Source organism: Morchella sextelata (assembly GCF_020137385.1).
Source record: "Morchella sextelata strain SCLS chromosome Unknown scls_9, whole genome shotgun sequence".
NCBI classification, from domain to species: domain Eukaryota; kingdom Fungi; phylum Ascomycota; class Pezizomycetes; order Pezizales; family Morchellaceae; genus Morchella; species Morchella sextelata.
The window spans coordinates 1,097,208-1,113,235 of record NW_025408624.1 but is presented as its reverse complement, the minus strand read 5'-3'; the positions used below and the strand labels follow the sequence as shown (position 1 = coordinate 1,113,235).

The 16,028-nt window shown below is 43.9% G+C and overlaps 4 protein-coding genes across 4 annotated transcripts; 3 read left to right on the top strand and 1 right to left on the bottom strand.

The window, feature by feature from the left end:
• Nucleotides 1-578: 578 nt before the first annotated feature.
• H6S33_012970 (uncharacterized protein) lies at nucleotides 579-2,606 on the bottom strand (the record flags this gene model as incomplete). Its single annotated transcript, XM_044844328.1, has 5 exons — nucleotides 579-975; nucleotides 1,043-1,221; nucleotides 1,289-1,406; nucleotides 1,674-2,143; nucleotides 2,322-2,606. 5 exons carry the CDS (start codon nucleotides 2,604-2,606, stop codon nucleotides 579-581), a joined length of 1,449 nt encoding a protein of 482 aa, XP_044694679.1.
• A 1,915-nt stretch (nucleotides 2,607-4,521) lies between these two features.
• On the top strand, nucleotides 4,522-5,611 carry H6S33_012969 (uncharacterized protein; the record flags this gene model as incomplete). Its single annotated transcript, XM_044844327.1, has 3 exons — nucleotides 4,522-4,665; nucleotides 4,740-4,837; nucleotides 4,903-5,611. 3 exons carry the CDS (start codon nucleotides 4,522-4,524, stop codon nucleotides 5,609-5,611), a joined length of 951 nt encoding a protein of 316 aa, XP_044694678.1.
• Nucleotides 5,612-9,609: 3,998 nt separating this feature from the next.
• H6S33_012968 (uncharacterized protein) lies at nucleotides 9,610-12,926 on the top strand (the record flags this gene model as incomplete). The annotated part of the gene is made up of 11 exons (XM_044844325.1): nucleotides 9,610-9,624; nucleotides 9,741-9,848; nucleotides 9,914-10,022; nucleotides 10,159-10,608; nucleotides 10,672-11,015; nucleotides 11,073-11,249; nucleotides 11,306-11,756; nucleotides 11,810-12,028; nucleotides 12,095-12,484; nucleotides 12,538-12,690; nucleotides 12,748-12,926. 11 exons carry the CDS (start codon nucleotides 9,610-9,612, stop codon nucleotides 12,924-12,926), a joined length of 2,595 nt encoding a protein of 864 aa, XP_044694677.1.
• Nucleotides 12,927-13,543: 617 nt separating this feature from the next.
• Nucleotides 13,544-15,132, top strand: H6S33_012967 (uncharacterized protein; the record flags this gene model as incomplete). Its single annotated transcript, XM_044844324.1, has 5 exons — nucleotides 13,544-13,744; nucleotides 13,888-13,978; nucleotides 14,140-14,470; nucleotides 14,600-14,751; nucleotides 14,813-15,132. 5 exons carry the CDS (start codon nucleotides 13,544-13,546, stop codon nucleotides 15,130-15,132), a joined length of 1,095 nt encoding a protein of 364 aa, XP_044694676.1.
• Nucleotides 15,133-16,028: the final 896 nt, after the last annotated feature.

The window sequence follows — 16,028 nt, the reverse complement described above, 5'->3', positions numbered from 1 at the left end:
GCACTACTCTAGTGGCACCATCAATTAGGCTCTTTCTGTATGTGCAAGAACACGGCCAGTAGCAAGCCCTTGGTTCCTGAATAATTATTTCCTTCGTACATTAGATGACATAAGACCGACATGTTTACACTATGTATTTGAGGACTCGTGCCGTAGCTAAATGTACATACATGTACCTACTTACTACATATAGGCTTTAGCCGCCACCATGTGAGCTAATAGGCTACTGTTAGTAGTAGTGGATGAGGCCGAGGCATAGCGTATGTATGATACGCTCGCAGATATCTCAAACTCGCATAAAGAATAAAGGTATGCGCTTCTCATTGATGGTAAATTTCAGCAAAGCCTGGCCAGCCACTTGATAAAAAAAACCCCATCATTCAATTTCACAACACACCAAATGATCTCCTCCCTAAGAAATAATTTCAACTACACCACCGGGCTTAAAACAAGGGGAACTGGCCTACTCTACTTATGATACAAAATACTTAGTAACTTTCCCGAAGGAATAGAGAAAAGTAAGGAGAGGTTGGACGAAACAATGCCCACAGTTCCTTTGTCCCACGCCGCGGCTAGTTTCATCTACGAATCTCAAATGAAGACCTGCTTGCTTGCTCGCGTAGCTCACGCAAATCAATAGAACTTCTGCTGCTCTGGTCAAAGGATGCCCTCATAGAGCTTGATGAGCTTCTACGTCTCTGTCTTCTTGCTTCGTTCGGATCAACCGGGGTTAATCCCGAGCTTCTTGCAAATAGGTTGAGAATATCCGTGAGTGATACCACACCAATAAGACGCCCACTAAGATGTGCTCCAGGGACCGAGCCAGCGTTGATCGTTGACGGTCCAGATAATGGAAACGATGAAGATGGAAGATTAGGGCTCATCAAAGATGGCGGAGGGACGGCAACAGCATGAGAGATTGTAGGGGTTGGCGGAGCCGTTGATGCAGGGCTAGGAGAATCGACCACCCACATCCTGTGAAGATACATATCGTAAGTAATGAACACAAAAAGAAGGTTAAGCATCTAATAAAATAATATACCTATGCGCCTGTGTAGCCACGAGTTTGGCGATAGTATGGGCAAGGGATGACTGTGAATTCACGTGGAAAACTGGATATGAATCTTTGCCATCGTTCAAACCCCTGTCTGTCAAGATGACCGAAATGAAATGAAGACATGAAGATTTTAGCAAGGGCATGGAACTGGACCTAGTTAAATACTATATTGAAATGTCAGTACTTTGCTTTGAGATAGGAAATGTCTGTCATGAGCGTTGTTTAACGTACCTTAACATCCAAGGTGGAAATATTTCCAATAACATTGTGCTGGTTGTCGATAACAGCTAATGACGAGATTCCCTCGGAATTCATTAGTTCCAGTGCATCAAGGACTCTTTTGTCTCCACTATAATACGTCAGTATATCATCGCCTAAATGTGGCCCGCAGGATGCATAGACCGGTATAGCCGCAGTAACTCCAGATATGTGCCCCTAATTCTCCATTTATCAAGCAAACACAAAATGGTCCTTGCTTAACGGATGTCTGGGTACCTTCCAACGCACTGGATACCAAAAAATTTGGTACTCTACTGGGCAACCCGGTCTACTGCATCACTGCATCACGTGAAAGCCCCAGCAAGGAGCTATTTGCGCTTTCAGGGAGATATCTTACTTTATGGAGATGACATCGGCAGAACCCATATTGAGCTCACGAAGACTCCGGGGGTAGAGTTGATCAATTTCTGGAAAACTTCGTCCATGCTCCCAAAAGAATGAGACAAGGCGTAACTGGCTAAGCATTCCGATGACCTGGTCAGTCCCCTCGCGAACTACAGCTATTCGATGAACTCCACTTCCAAATATTTCCACCACTTTAGAAAGCCCTTCCGTCTCGGATACTGTGATGAACGGGTCTTTTTTCCCAAGATCTTTGACGAGCTTGACGGGGATAGCTGATCCCGCGCGAGCTTTTTTTGCCAGTTCTTCGAATGAGGACATGTCCTCGTCTTCTTCGGGTTGGTAGAGACCCATAATTAGGAGAAGAAAGGCGCATAGATCGCTGTAATCAAAGGTTCCACAGACAGACTGCTCAGTAGGAGATGAGCGTATTGGGATAGATGAAAGTTCATAGTCGATAAGCATCTTAAAGTAGCCTCATGCCAGCAGTTAGAAATGGAGTTCCTGCATAGAAGAAGCATAATTTCTTCTCGAAGACTACCCAACCGGAAGTAGCCCGTCGGTGAAGGTTTATATATGGGCCGTCCCGACCTCCCCCCGGATACGAGTAACACCAAAAGGGATTGAGGAAATAAGGACATACCTGACATGCAGATTCAACGGGAGTCTCAAGATCAACAAAACGGAGCTCCTTCTGGCTGAGTAATTCTCCGACCTTTACACTCCTCCAATCCCGCAAGATTGCCCCACCTTCTTGTTTCGGTTGGGGAGGACTAGATAGGATGTCGGCCATCGAGTGCTGTGAGACTGAAGGATGACGAGACGGAGATCTCGGGGACGGTGGGTGAGGAGCACCGCGAAGACTTCCGATACTTGCTCGTGTGTTGAGACTGCTCGTGGGCGGTGAATACGGTGGTAGATCAGACATTACTTTCAAATTATTCGAATCGGCCGTTGAAAAATAGCTTATTGCTGGAGAAGAGTGGAACTATGGGTTGCAGAGGCGAAGATACTGATCCCTTCTTTGGTGGGAGAGAAGCTTAGTGGCCAACGGCGATGTGAGCTTTGAGACCGATACGTGGGCAATTAATGTAACTTCCCCTCTTTTGGAGTGTTTTCAAAGCTACCTCTCTGTTCGTCTCAATCGGTATATTGCAGGCCTTCTCTCAGTTGTCTATATTTCTTCTGTGTACCCTTCCACACTTCTCTAGACACTTTTTCTTTCCAAGTATCAGATGGAACGAAGAGATGATTGAGCGGGAGGGGTGTAACTGGAAAGTGGGCGGGGAAGGGAAGGGAAGGAGCGAGATGGTCTAGCGTTGATGTGGGGTGACAAGCAACAGTGGCAACCGGTGCAGTACCCTTACTGAGCTACGGTACCTAGAAACTCTACGCCTCTACGGCACTTCATCATGGCTGTAAAGTAAAATACCGTGTACCTACATTTACACGGATGTTAAGGAGGAATAAAAGATAAATGTATGTACGTCTTGGCTTGTATAGCTCCCAATGCCAATAGTGAGTATGTAAAGACAACTCTATGACATTGTGTTCTAACTGCATGCTTACATGTAGTCGGCCACTCGTAGTCTTAGTTTACTAATTATGTACGCGGGTTTTCCTCCTTCACTGGTAGTGTGTGTCATCATGATCAACGAGTAGAGATATATTTGTTTGAGGGGCTTAGCATCGATTGCGAAATTAGGCTGGCCCTCCCCTACAAGCGGGTAGAGTACTATTCTTGTGCAGTAAGTAGTAGCATACATATGTTACACCCGATTGGTTATATGAATTCCGAGAAACCTTTTTCTCGATCCTCCCTCCCATGTTTCAAGCTATTGCTGTGTGTGCAGTACTCCTTCTTGCATTGGACGCTAGTAGTGGGGTCTGCGCTTACAGCAGGGGGGTATTGAAGCAAGTAAGCACACACAATCTATGGTGTATGCACCGCGTAAGCCGGATTTGCTTCTTGGTAAGTCGTTTAGGATTGGCCGATGTTGCGAACTATACCACATGGAAATAAGACAGCCTCAACACCTCTTTGATGGAAATCCCGCGGTTCTCTCGATGAAGCCATAACAGACGGAATTTGAGTTAAGATCTGTCTTCTGGAATACGGAAAGCCTTGCCTTAGTACTCGGACTAACCCATTTTGGGCATGCATGGCTGAAGTCTGAGTATGGAGAACACTCAACTCAAAGAGGGTCGCTTTATTTTCTGGCTGTTATTTGGGACAAGCTTTGAATTGATCCTATTAGGAAGGTCAATAATGCAATGTTGGCGTTAGTTTTGTCTCCACAAGCAATGCTCTTCGTGATAAATTACCAATAACCAGCCCCAATCAAGAGAAATGAGGGGATCGAAGGATGTCATGATCATATTTAGAATACAATGAGAGATTGGGTTTGAGCAGGGGTTTGTTCTAGGTGCATTCTGAGGTCCATCTTCGAGCATATTTCTTTTGCTGTAGCGATTACTTTGCAATCCGAGCCGTTTCCTACTGCGTGCTAAAGTCCGAATGACAATGCGATAGAACTACATGTAAACAGCCAGTTGCTTGTGCCACTGGATGACATCCCTTGGGAGTGAATATATAGGCTTTATGGTCGAACATGTATATAATATAAACCCAAGCCTCAGCTCACCCGAGGCTCTGTACAGCTAGCTATAGAGCAAGATCAACATAATATATAGAGCAGAGCCTCCTCTCTCTTGATTTCTTTTGCCTCACATCCCTCCCTTCGACTTTTGTGAATCTATCTTCACCCCCCCCCCCCCCCCCCCTCCTAGCTACTCACACATATCTTTACATCGTCTCACTAGATAGTAAGACCCCAATAACGATGAGTTCTTTAGGGAGTCCCAGTTATTATTCTCCACATTCTCCTGACCAACTTGATGGTACATCCGGATCCCCCCGCAACGGCAATAGCCATCGAAAAAGGGTTGGCAAAGCTTGTGATCGATGCCGCTTGAAGAAAAGCAAGGTATGAATCCCGTATGTCTGTTAATATTGCTCAATGAAATTTTGTGCTCGTGATCTAATTTGAGATTATTCCAGTGCGATGGTAGCAATCCATGCCGCCGATGCAACCAGGCGGACCAGGTTTGCACTTTTACGGAACGTAAACGGCCAAAGGGCAGAGTTTATCCCGACGGGTATGCCTACACCTCTCCTTCCCCCGAGAACAAAAGGCTCGAAGTTGACACAATAACATTATTAGCTACGTCGAGATATTGGAGAGCAAATGTCAAGTTCTCATAGGAGGATTGATTGAATTGAATCGTCTCAGAAAGAATCTTCCTCTTCCAAAAACCCAAGCTATAACTGGTCTGGCCAGCGGCAAGCTCGCCAATCAGATATTGAAGGAGATAGGGATCAACACAACCCTTACGGATAGTGATCTTGAAGATGGAGATGATGGACTGGAACACGGATATTGCCATGACGACGAGGAATTGGCGACTTCTACTACTGGCTCACCTGAACCCACGAGCGATTGTTGGGATATGTTTTCTCATCAACATCAGGGACATTCAAGATCTCAGCAACCACAATGGAGCCAAAATCATATACGACCACGGGGACCGGAGAGTTATTACCACCAAGTAATGAGTTCTACTATGACACCTCCTTTAACAGTACCGGGAACTACCGATTACAACTTGACAGGTCGACCTAATGCCGCTGATGACCCCCCCTACTATCAACATCTCGGTCAGGAATTACAAATACCAAATGAAACAATCGGCACCAATATAATTCCGCCGTCGCCTTCAACACTTTGTGAATACAACTCAACACGTTCCGCTACCGGCACTACTACATACACTCCGGGTCAACTAATACCCCACTACTACAACAGCGATATGGAAGTATTTGTTGATTTAAACGGTCTTACGCCAACCTCTGAAGGACAGAATTATTGGTAAGTAATTCAGGGCCTCCATCCAACTTTCCTTAGCTTATAATTAAAAAAAAGTATTGGACGTTACAGGTTTTAGAGATATTAGATATTATCGAGAGAAACTAATCTTCATCACTCTATTTATGTTTGTGTATGGGTTTTGCGCTATAGGTATATATATATTCACCCTTTTGCTGTAGGTTATAAAAGGGCTGCGAACGGATTGGGCTGGCGTTCTTATTTTTTTCTTCTTTTCATCATGGTTATTTTTTGAATTTTCTAAAATGTGCTTTATATTTAAGATAAGTAAATGAGTGTATCCGCATCATAGAATATATACAGCGATAATGATTCGACTTGCGAACTTACTTTCACTGATAGTACACTTGTCACTTGTGGCTAAGTTTATGCTAATATTGGAATATACATGTAATTGATCTGAGATAATCGATCAATTGAAGAGCCCCAAGCCGGCCGTCCCAAAAATGTACATACATATAGTTCTCGGCCTCGTAATTTCATATCAGACAACTGGGCCTTGCTACGTGCAATCCATGGATACATGTAGCTACCTATATAGACGGGATATATTTCCCTTCCCACTAGTACTAGTACAGTTGTACAGCTGTACAGCTCATGATCATCACCAGATACTATTGGTCAACAAACAAGTCTGCTGGTGAATAGGCCGTCCAACTACCTCAGAGAATTGGAGACTGCAATGTAGACGCCTTCACGGGGGTTATGGTCAATAATAAGGATTTGTGGTTAATTCCAAGATTTTCAATGGAAACCAAAAAAGTAGTCGATCGGCCCTCCGCGTATCATTTATCACTCCGGCGTAGAGTATATTTGAGATTGAGCATATCCCCCCGTGCTTACCATACCCAGTGAAAGAGTCTAAATGTATATGATCTCTTACACTCTTCTATTTAAGGTTTCTTGAGTGTTTTGGCCCTGTTTCGGTTGGTACGGCGCTGCGGTGCGAAACTCAAAAGTTCGGTTTATTTAGTACTCGGGTTGTTTACAATCAATACCAACACATCAAAAGTAATTCCAAAATCAGGTTCCTATGAGCTTTCAGAGCAGCTCATGGCCATGAAATGAGAAGAATCGAGCCTATTCCTATTTCTTAGGTCCGTCTCGAATAGGTTCATGTTCAACATTATAGATAGACCTCAATTGCTACATGTATATTACCTTACACCTAATTTGTTGATATTATAAAATCAGAGATACTTTATGTAGTCATTATTTCTTTTCAGGCCAAATGTTATACCTTTCGCTTATTGGTTAAATGTTGTGAGGCATTGACCAATTTTTTAAAGACTTGCCAATGACGGCCATTGGATAGGGGCGCTGACGATCGACCGGGGCAGAAGACATGTATATACGTACACACTTAGGTACTGAGTACTTGAGAAGTATGTACTTAGTTCATGATTAGCTCAGTATTCAATTACCAACTAACGTCTACATAGTTCTCTATATCACTTTTTAAAGTTAAATTCCAATCTTCACGACGTCTATAGATCTAACTGCAATATGATGTTGGAGTCCCTACTAGCGCCCTAGAAACCTCTAAATCCCATATCAGTCGCAGTATCTTACAAATAACTACGGGTTTTAACAGAATGGTTTGCGTTTAGAATCTAGCTCTTGTGAGCAATCAGGTACGGTATTATAATTAACAAAGTAAATATTAATGATCGATGACCGTAATTAATGATGACCGTAAATTATGACCGGTACCATAAATGATGATAATGGTGATGATACTAGTCTTAATTAAGCTTTATATCACTGCTATTAGAATTTATAATTATGGTGATCTGACAAATAATCATGATTCAAAGAACGTGTCGCAACACATATATGTCACTCCAGACATAGATTCAATTAAAACTTCGAGTGGGCGCTACTGGTCATACTTAAGCACTTTGAAGTCTATATGTGTAACTATATGTACATATATATAATCATCATGTACCTATATCTACAGGTATAGTATTCTCGGTATCGCCTTAAAGCTGCTGCAATTCAAAAACAGCCGCTACATGTACTCATAGGCAGCGGCCGTTGGAAACAGAGAGACGCTCGGATACTTGGATTGTAGCCAGTACCACTATATAATACTTCTCACAGGAGGCGTGATATTTCCGGCAGAGGATAATATCAAAGGAGTGACCATGCATATGCATGATAATGTCAGCAATATAATCTGTTATATATATGTAGTTATGACAAAGTGAAAAGTCTACTCATTGATGACAAATGAAAGAAGGGAGTCGATAGCAAGAGGCGTTTGAAATCACACATGTATAAAGTATATATATACGAGCTACCTTCCTATTATAGCCTCTATCTCTCTAAGTTTGATTAAAAGTCACGACTTCCTACCCTCTAGCTCTAGCTCTAAGATTAAAAGTCATGACTTGCTACTCGACCTCATGAGCGGGAGACGTTACGAAGATTTAAAATCACCATATATATTCTTATCTACGGTATATTATGGTTGGTGGCCTATCGGCTCTTTGAGCGATACGGTATATGTATGCATGTCGATTGTAGTCACAATATATCACTCGTGTCTTGGCATTTGGTATCATAGGATATCGGCGAATCAGGCAGCCAAGTGCTACCACACTGATGAAGGGAGAAAGTTTCTAGCTGGATATATTATCATGACGGAATCTAGGAATCCTGTTTGGCAAAACGGTCAATTGCGATTAACGTCCAAACATGTTGATCAGCTGAGTTACTGTGACGGCTGTAGCGCTAGCTAGTGCAGTACCACGATCATAAAATCAGGCCTGAGCGACCGCGACCGCGAATGCCATGTTTTATTGATGAACAAACCTACACTGATACAAATAAGAAAATGAATTGAATAAGGTGTTAAATCACACACGTCCTATCCCTTAATCTGGCGGTGCTGCCCGCCCTGTAATAGAGAAATTAGATTTGTATGAGAGATCTATTCTTTGATAAGAGAGATAACAGGATCTGCTAGTAAAACACACAAAGGTTTGCTTTTTATTGGGTGGGCAGCATTTTTTCGCTAGACGAAAGGATACTAGGCTCGCCCCCCGTACTTGCACCATAGTACTACCGACATACGTGTAGATGTAGTATGGATAAACAACTTAACAAGGAATTGCCATTTGGCTCTGCCCGTTGGTTGCCTGACTGAATACATGTTTGTTTAAAGTTACACGGGCAATAAATAAAGTATTACCGCGTCGCGTGATGAGCACGTGTGAGAGTGTTGATCCAATTGTCTTGGCTGGATGCCTGAAGCAGAATTTCACCGGGAACAGCGGGGTTATCCGCCCCTGATCTAACAGTTGCTGCACTTGATGTCACCTTTAACGTGGATGAGCCCCGCATGGTTGCGATCAACGCGTCTCCCCACCCCACCCCGCGGCTGCTAATCTTTAAGAGTAAAGCTGCAGATTCGCGACACAAGCGAGACATCAACCGACCAAGCCTTCGGGCCCGTGCTTCAGGCCTCCCTTCTGGTCTGTCAAGTGAATTGTAGTACACATATGTTGTAGCGGGCAATTGTAGTATTTTCTATGTCCGCTTCCTCTGCCCGCTACCTCCATTCAATTTCACTATAAATACCCAATCCTCTTCCCCATCTCCACTGTCATCCCCGTTCCCAACCACCACTCTTCGAAACTTTTCCAGTAGCGTCAAACTTCCTAGAAATAGTTTCTTAACAAATCCCCTAGCAAACACTAGGGCAGATATTCACTGTCATCTTTACAAAACCCGATCTACTCTCCATCCCCCTCCTCTCTATCTCTCTCCCTCCCTCTCTCCCTCCCTCGCTCCCCCCACTTCCCTCCTCCCCCCCCCCCCCCCCAAATCCCTCTCTCCAACCCCCCTCTCTCCAATCCCTCTCTTCAATCCCTTCATCTCTCCATCATCATCCATCCATCTCCCTCTTCACCACCACCACCACCACCACCACAACTACCACATACATTCGATCTGTTAAACAGATAAAACGAAACTATGGCGGAAGGTCTAGTAAGTTTTACACTTTCCCGTTTACCTAGAGATAGAATCTTCTTTTAAGGCCTCATCATACTCTCTACATTCTAGTCATCACCACGATGTGTTTTGTGCTAACAGTGCTATCGTAGATTCTCCCGAAAAGACCATCTTTCGGTACGAGAGGTAAACAGGTCAACATTTCCCTCAATTCTTATGAGGTCACAAAATTTCCCACAAAGGCTATTCACCAGTATGATGTAAGAGATTCTCCTTGTTTCTTCCCTTCATGGACTCTCTAATCACCTTTTTTGTCCCCATCTAGGTTACTATTGGCAAAGGGGATGAAAAGCGAGCCCTGATCAAAAAGGTCTGGTATTCCGAGGGCGTTCAATCAGCTTTTGGTCAGGCAAGAGCAACTGTCTTATTTGATGGTACGTTCTTTCTCATAGTTCATCTCCCAACTTTTTTTCGCTCCCAATTCTGCTTCCCTCCAATTCGCCCATTTTACTATTTTTGAGGGGCATTCTACAATTTTTTCGTTTAAGATTTACTAACGATTTCTTCCAGGAAACAAACTTGCTTGGTCAATTATTCCTTTGCCATTTGGGCAAAGGTTAACTTTGACCGTTGACTTGGATGAGGGCGATACCAGAGCTCGCAGAAGCCCCCGTGAAAATAAGCATAAAGTCGTCATTGCATTGGCTAGGACGGTTCCACTCCAAATGCTTGATGCTTTTGTAAGTGGTACATACGCGATGGATAATGATGTCCTAGCGGGAATAAATTTTTTCGATCATCTCATTCGTGAGACACCTGCAAAAAATTTTATCGCGATTAAACGCTCCTTCTTCCAACAGTCTGGGGCGCGCGAGTTGGAGCGTGGGGTTGAGGCCTGGAAGGGGATTTTTCAGTCCGTCCGTGCTACTCAGGGCGGTCGTTTGACCGTCAACGTTGATGTAGCAACGACTGTCTTCTGGTCCCAAGGATGCGTCTTAGATACAGCTCTCCGCTTTTTACGTATATGTAAGATTATCGCATACTAATTTCTTGTGAGATTTTTGTCTGACATGAATATTACAGCGAGCGCAGACGATTTGGCAAACAAGTTTACTCAGCAAGGTCCTAGGGGGCCTATTTTTCGTGACCTCAAACGCCTGAAACGTATTGCCTTTTTCTGCAAGCACCGTTCCCGAGATCAGGACACCAGAAGGACCTATATAATCGATGGTTTCGAAGACAGTGCCCTCAATTACAAATTCGAACTTAGGCGTCCAAACAATGAGGGCGGGTTTTCATCCACCGAAATTAGTATAAAGGAGTACTTTGAGAAGCAATACAACATGCGCTTAAGGTATCCCAAACTCCCTCTTATAAAAACTAGGAAGGGCGAGGTTTTTCCGATGGAGCTGTGTTTCATTGTAGAGGTATACCTTTCCCCCATACCGAATTTATTTAGAAAGTTAGTACTGACAAAGGCAAAGGGGCAACGTTATCCATTCAAACTCGACGATCGTCAAACATCGGACATGATTAAGTTCACTGTCCAGCGGCCTTCAATTCGGGCTGGACAAATCGCTCAAAATGTAGCGAAGTTGGACTGGAAAAAGGATCCTCTCCTTATACAGTATGGGATGGAAATTTCTACTAGAATGATCCAGGTACGTTTATTCTGCGTCTCGTAGGTGCCTTCATTTATACTAACCGATAATAATAGTCGAAAGCTCGTATCCTGCCTACGCCTAAACTCTCCTTTGGTGTTGGGTCAGACGGCCCTCAACACATCCAGCCAAGTGATGGGAAATGGAATTTTCAGGGCAAGAGGTTTGCCAAGATCTCAAACCCCGTCAAGAGTTGGGGTATCATGGTCTTTGGTCCTCCTACGGGTAATTATGGTATTGATGAGAATACCATCAAGATGTTTTTCCGTCAGTTTATCACAACCTACAACACTCATGGTGGTATTATTGAAACCAAAGACCCCCCCATCATGTACGCGGACCCCAAGAAGGCTCCGGGTACAAATATCTTCGAGCTTTATAAAAAGGCCGGTAATAAAGTCAACGCCAAGCCGCAAATATTGTTTTTTGTCCTGATGGGCAAGGCGGCGCAGCCATACAATGATATAAAGGCGTATTGCGATCTCAATATCGGAGTTGTATCTCAGTGTAAGGTTTCAAAAAAATACTTCTTAGCCCACAGCTGACATTGATTTGAACAGGTCTCCAAAGAAATCACGTACAGGCCATGAAAGCCCAATATTGTTCTAATGTTGCGATGAAGATCAATGCCAAGATGGGTGGTAGTACCATCTATATCCAGAAGGAAGATCATCCTTTGTTCGGTCAGGATGCATCTATTATGATTGGCGCCGACGTTTCCCATGCTGCCCCGGGAACGGGCAAGCCTTCCTTTGCTTCAATGGTCGGCTCAATTGATCGTGAGTCCCTGTTGATTCCAGTTAAATGATCTTTAAATGAATTATTACTAAGCTCGAATCTTGCAGTCCAAGCCACGCGCTATGCCGCTATAGCTAACAGCAACGGGGTTCGGGTTGAGGTGATTACCTCAAAAAATATGATGAAATTCGTATGCACTCTACTTCGGGCTTTCAAGGCGGCCACAAATAAAATCCCTGGACGCATTTTTTATTTCCGGGATGGAGTTAGTGAGGGTCAATACGCCCACATAATTGAACAGGAATTGCACGATATGCGAGAAGCATGCCATGTGTTGCAGAATAATTACAACCCCAAGATCACTGTAACCATCTGCAGCAAACGCCACCATTCACGGTTTTTCCCGGTCGATAGGGCCAACCAGGACAGGAACGGCAATTGCTTGCCTGGAACCATTGTGGAAAGGGATATCACTCATCCTACTGAGTATGATTTTTGTAAGTTTCTCCGCTTGTCTGAGGCTCCTCAAAAGTATACTAATAAATTTTAGATCTGGCTGCCCATAACGCGATCCAAGGCACTGCACGTCCTGTTCATTACCATGTTATTCATGATGAGAACAAGATGCCTGTGGATAGGTTTCAAGCATTAATCTACAATACCTGTTATACTTGGTGTCGTGCTACAAACGCTGTCTCTCTAGGTAAGCTTTTGTCGAGTTTATCTAAATATATATATATACTAACCTTCATAACTACAGTGCCGGCTGCTTACTATGCCCATTTGGCATCTACTCGTGCCCGTGCGCATGAGCAGAATATTGACGACACACATACTGTGACTACATCGACCTCTGGATCCAGGGATTTACCCCCGACTGAGGTGCCAGATATCAGAAACCTTCACGATAGTTTGAAACACGCCATGTGGTTCGTGTAAGGAAAATCTTGAATTGTTATATGATAGCTGTGTAAAGGGGGTTTTTCTTTCTTAAATCTTAGTGGGGTCTTTTTTTTCTTCGTGGGGATATTTGTTTTTTTTCCCTATCTTCATTCTTTTCTGTGCTCACATGGCGGATTTTCCCTGGGGTTTGAGGTATCTCAGCATAGCTTACAGTAAAAGGTCAAAAATTCAACTATTCTCTGGTTCCATGTGAAATTGTCACTGCGTAACGATGTACTTTAATGTGATAATGTGAGGCTATTAATAAAAGAGCCGATCGCCGTAGCCGGAGCGGGTTGGTTGCCCCACCCTTACTCGTTCCCTGCCCTGCGCCCTGCCAGTGAGCTACTACATACAAGTTACAACATACCTATTATTACCCCAGCCCTGCGTGCTGACATCGTCTTTGTCCTCCTCAAGAATAACAAGCAATATCCCCTCCCTCTCCCTCCCCCCTTTCCCACTTCATCTGCGCTCCAGAAATCTGGAATCACCGTTCGCGCTGTTTACACTATCTCAATCTCAACGCCCCCCCCCCCCCCAACAGAGTTCATAATTCTCAGTTACACGGATCTCCTCTCGACAACTCTCGCACAACCGAGCTTATCGCGATAATGACTACCATCTCCGAAGCCCCTCAGCCACCACCGCACAGCACAACGAAGCCTCAGATTCTACCGTGCAGGTATAAGACGGGCAAGACACTAGGCGCTGGCAGTTACAGTGTTGTCAAGGAGTGCGTACATATCGACACGGGCCGATATTATGCATCCAAGGTCATCAACAAGAGGCTCATGGCAGGGAGGGAACACATGGTAAGTTTTACCTGTACATGGAATATTCTAGCAGGTACACAATAGGTTACATCCCGTAAAAAAAAAAGAAAGAAAGAAATATCCAAATGGAGAGAAGTAGAATCAAGAAATGCTCAGCAGCTGATTTTGAACCATGAGCCTAGGTACGAAATGAAATTGCAGTTTTAAAGAAGGTCTCAATGGGCCACCAGAATATTCTGACTTTGGTGGATTACTTCGAAACTATGAACAACTGTACGTGAACGTTGACTCTATTTTTCCCAAGGGAGAATCAAGAGGGTACCCTATGCGTCGTCACTATGCCCAACGCTTTAATCCATTCCGTGTTAAAATCTCAAGACCAAAAGTTCAAGTCTGGTAAATACTGATATCTTATCTGTTTTTAACAATAACAGTATATCTCGTGACCGATCTTGCACTAGGAGGAGAACTCTTCGACAGAATTTGTCGAAAGGGGTTTTATTATGAATCCGATGCTTCTGACATCATCCGTGCAACTCTATCGGCTGTTGCCTACCTTCATGACCATGGGATTGTACATAGGGATTTGAAGCCAGAAAACCTTCTTTTCAGGACTGCAGAAGACAACTCTGATCTATTGATTGCCGATTTTGGTCTTTCGAGGATCATGGATGAGGAGCAGTTTCACGTGCTCACGACCACTTGTGGAACACCAGGATATATGGCACCCGAAATTTTCAAAAAGACGGGTCACGGGAAGCCAGTGTACGTTCTTGCCCCTTTTTAATAGCCCCGTCTTGAAACTCCCCCATCAATGGCGTATTTTTTCTTTTCTTTCCTTTTGCGTGTGAGTGTGGATCTACGCATACTGATCATACACAACTCTTTGTTTAGTGATGTATGGGCAATCGGGGTTATCACATACTTTCTCCTCTGCGGGTATACTCCATTTGATCGTGATTCTCACGTGGAAGAAATGCAGGCAATTCTTGCTGCAGATTACAAGTTTGAACCAAAAGACTATTGGGAAAACGTCTCAGAAACAGGTATATACCATACACACACTATCACCCCCCCTTTTTTCCCCATAATTAACAATGGCAACAGCCCGTGATTTTATTCGCAAATGCCTCACTGTTGATCCAAAGGACCGGATGACAGCACATAAGGCCCTGGAGCACCCGTTCCTAAGTGAGGATCACCTCGGAAAAGCGGCAGATTTGCTCCCGGTTGTGAGGAAGAACTTCAATGCCAGAAGAACCCTCCACGCAGCCATCGATACCATAAGGGCCATCAACAAGCTGAGGGAAGGCGGCGTTATGGATGGCGCCTTGAGTATCAGTCCTGAAAACCAGAAGGAGAGGGGGGCTGAGGAGACGACTAAGGGACTCTGGAGGAAACCAGCTGGGGGCTTGATGAAGAATTAGGAAAGATTGGTTTGTTGGAGGGAAGGACTTTTTTGAATTTTTTATTATCACACGTTTGGCGAAGGGGGCGGGCGGGTAGGTGGGTGGTTATGAAGAGGGCGTGAGGAGGCATTCTTTTTTTTTTTCTTTTCTTTCTTTCTTTTTCTTCCCGTCACGTTCTTTCAGTTGGGTTCTTCTTGTGTTCGGGTTATTTTCAGGATAAATTTCTCAAGGGAAAACATGAGCGTTAGCGTCATTTGAGTTACAATTGTCAGTAATGAAATTTAGGCAAAGGGTACTTAAAATCCATCCTTCATGATAAGAAAGCCAGCCCAAAATTTCCTAGTTGCTAAAAATTTTGTATAGAACAAGCTAGCAAACATATTCGTGTGAACTGGTCTTTTGAACCCAGTACTTGGAAATAGATTCACATCACAGAATATCACTCGCATCTGTGGACTTGCGCACTGATGTTTTTCGGCGGAATACTATGACGTTTTACTTGATTATTGCAACGGGATATATATGGAAAAAAATAATATAGACCTATATATACATGTACCCAAAAAAAAAAAAAAGGTGCCAAGAAAGTATTCTAGACCCTTCTCAAGTAACCACGGAAGATGGTCCTTGGCAAACATGAAATCCGTGATACAAAACTCCATGCAGTATATAAACTCCAATATAAAAAAAAAAGCCTCCTCAGCCCGGAGATTTCACTCCTAGGCCCGAAAGTCCAACATCAACACGCGCCTCGACAGCACCCCCCTTGGAGTAGAGCATCCAAAGATTGCTTTATAAGCATGCATGGTCCAGGGAGCGCGCTAATAGCAATGGGATCTGCATGTAATCATGTATGCACTCTAGGAGGTATTCTCATATATCAACCTTGTTTCTTGTCACCTAGCTACACCGTA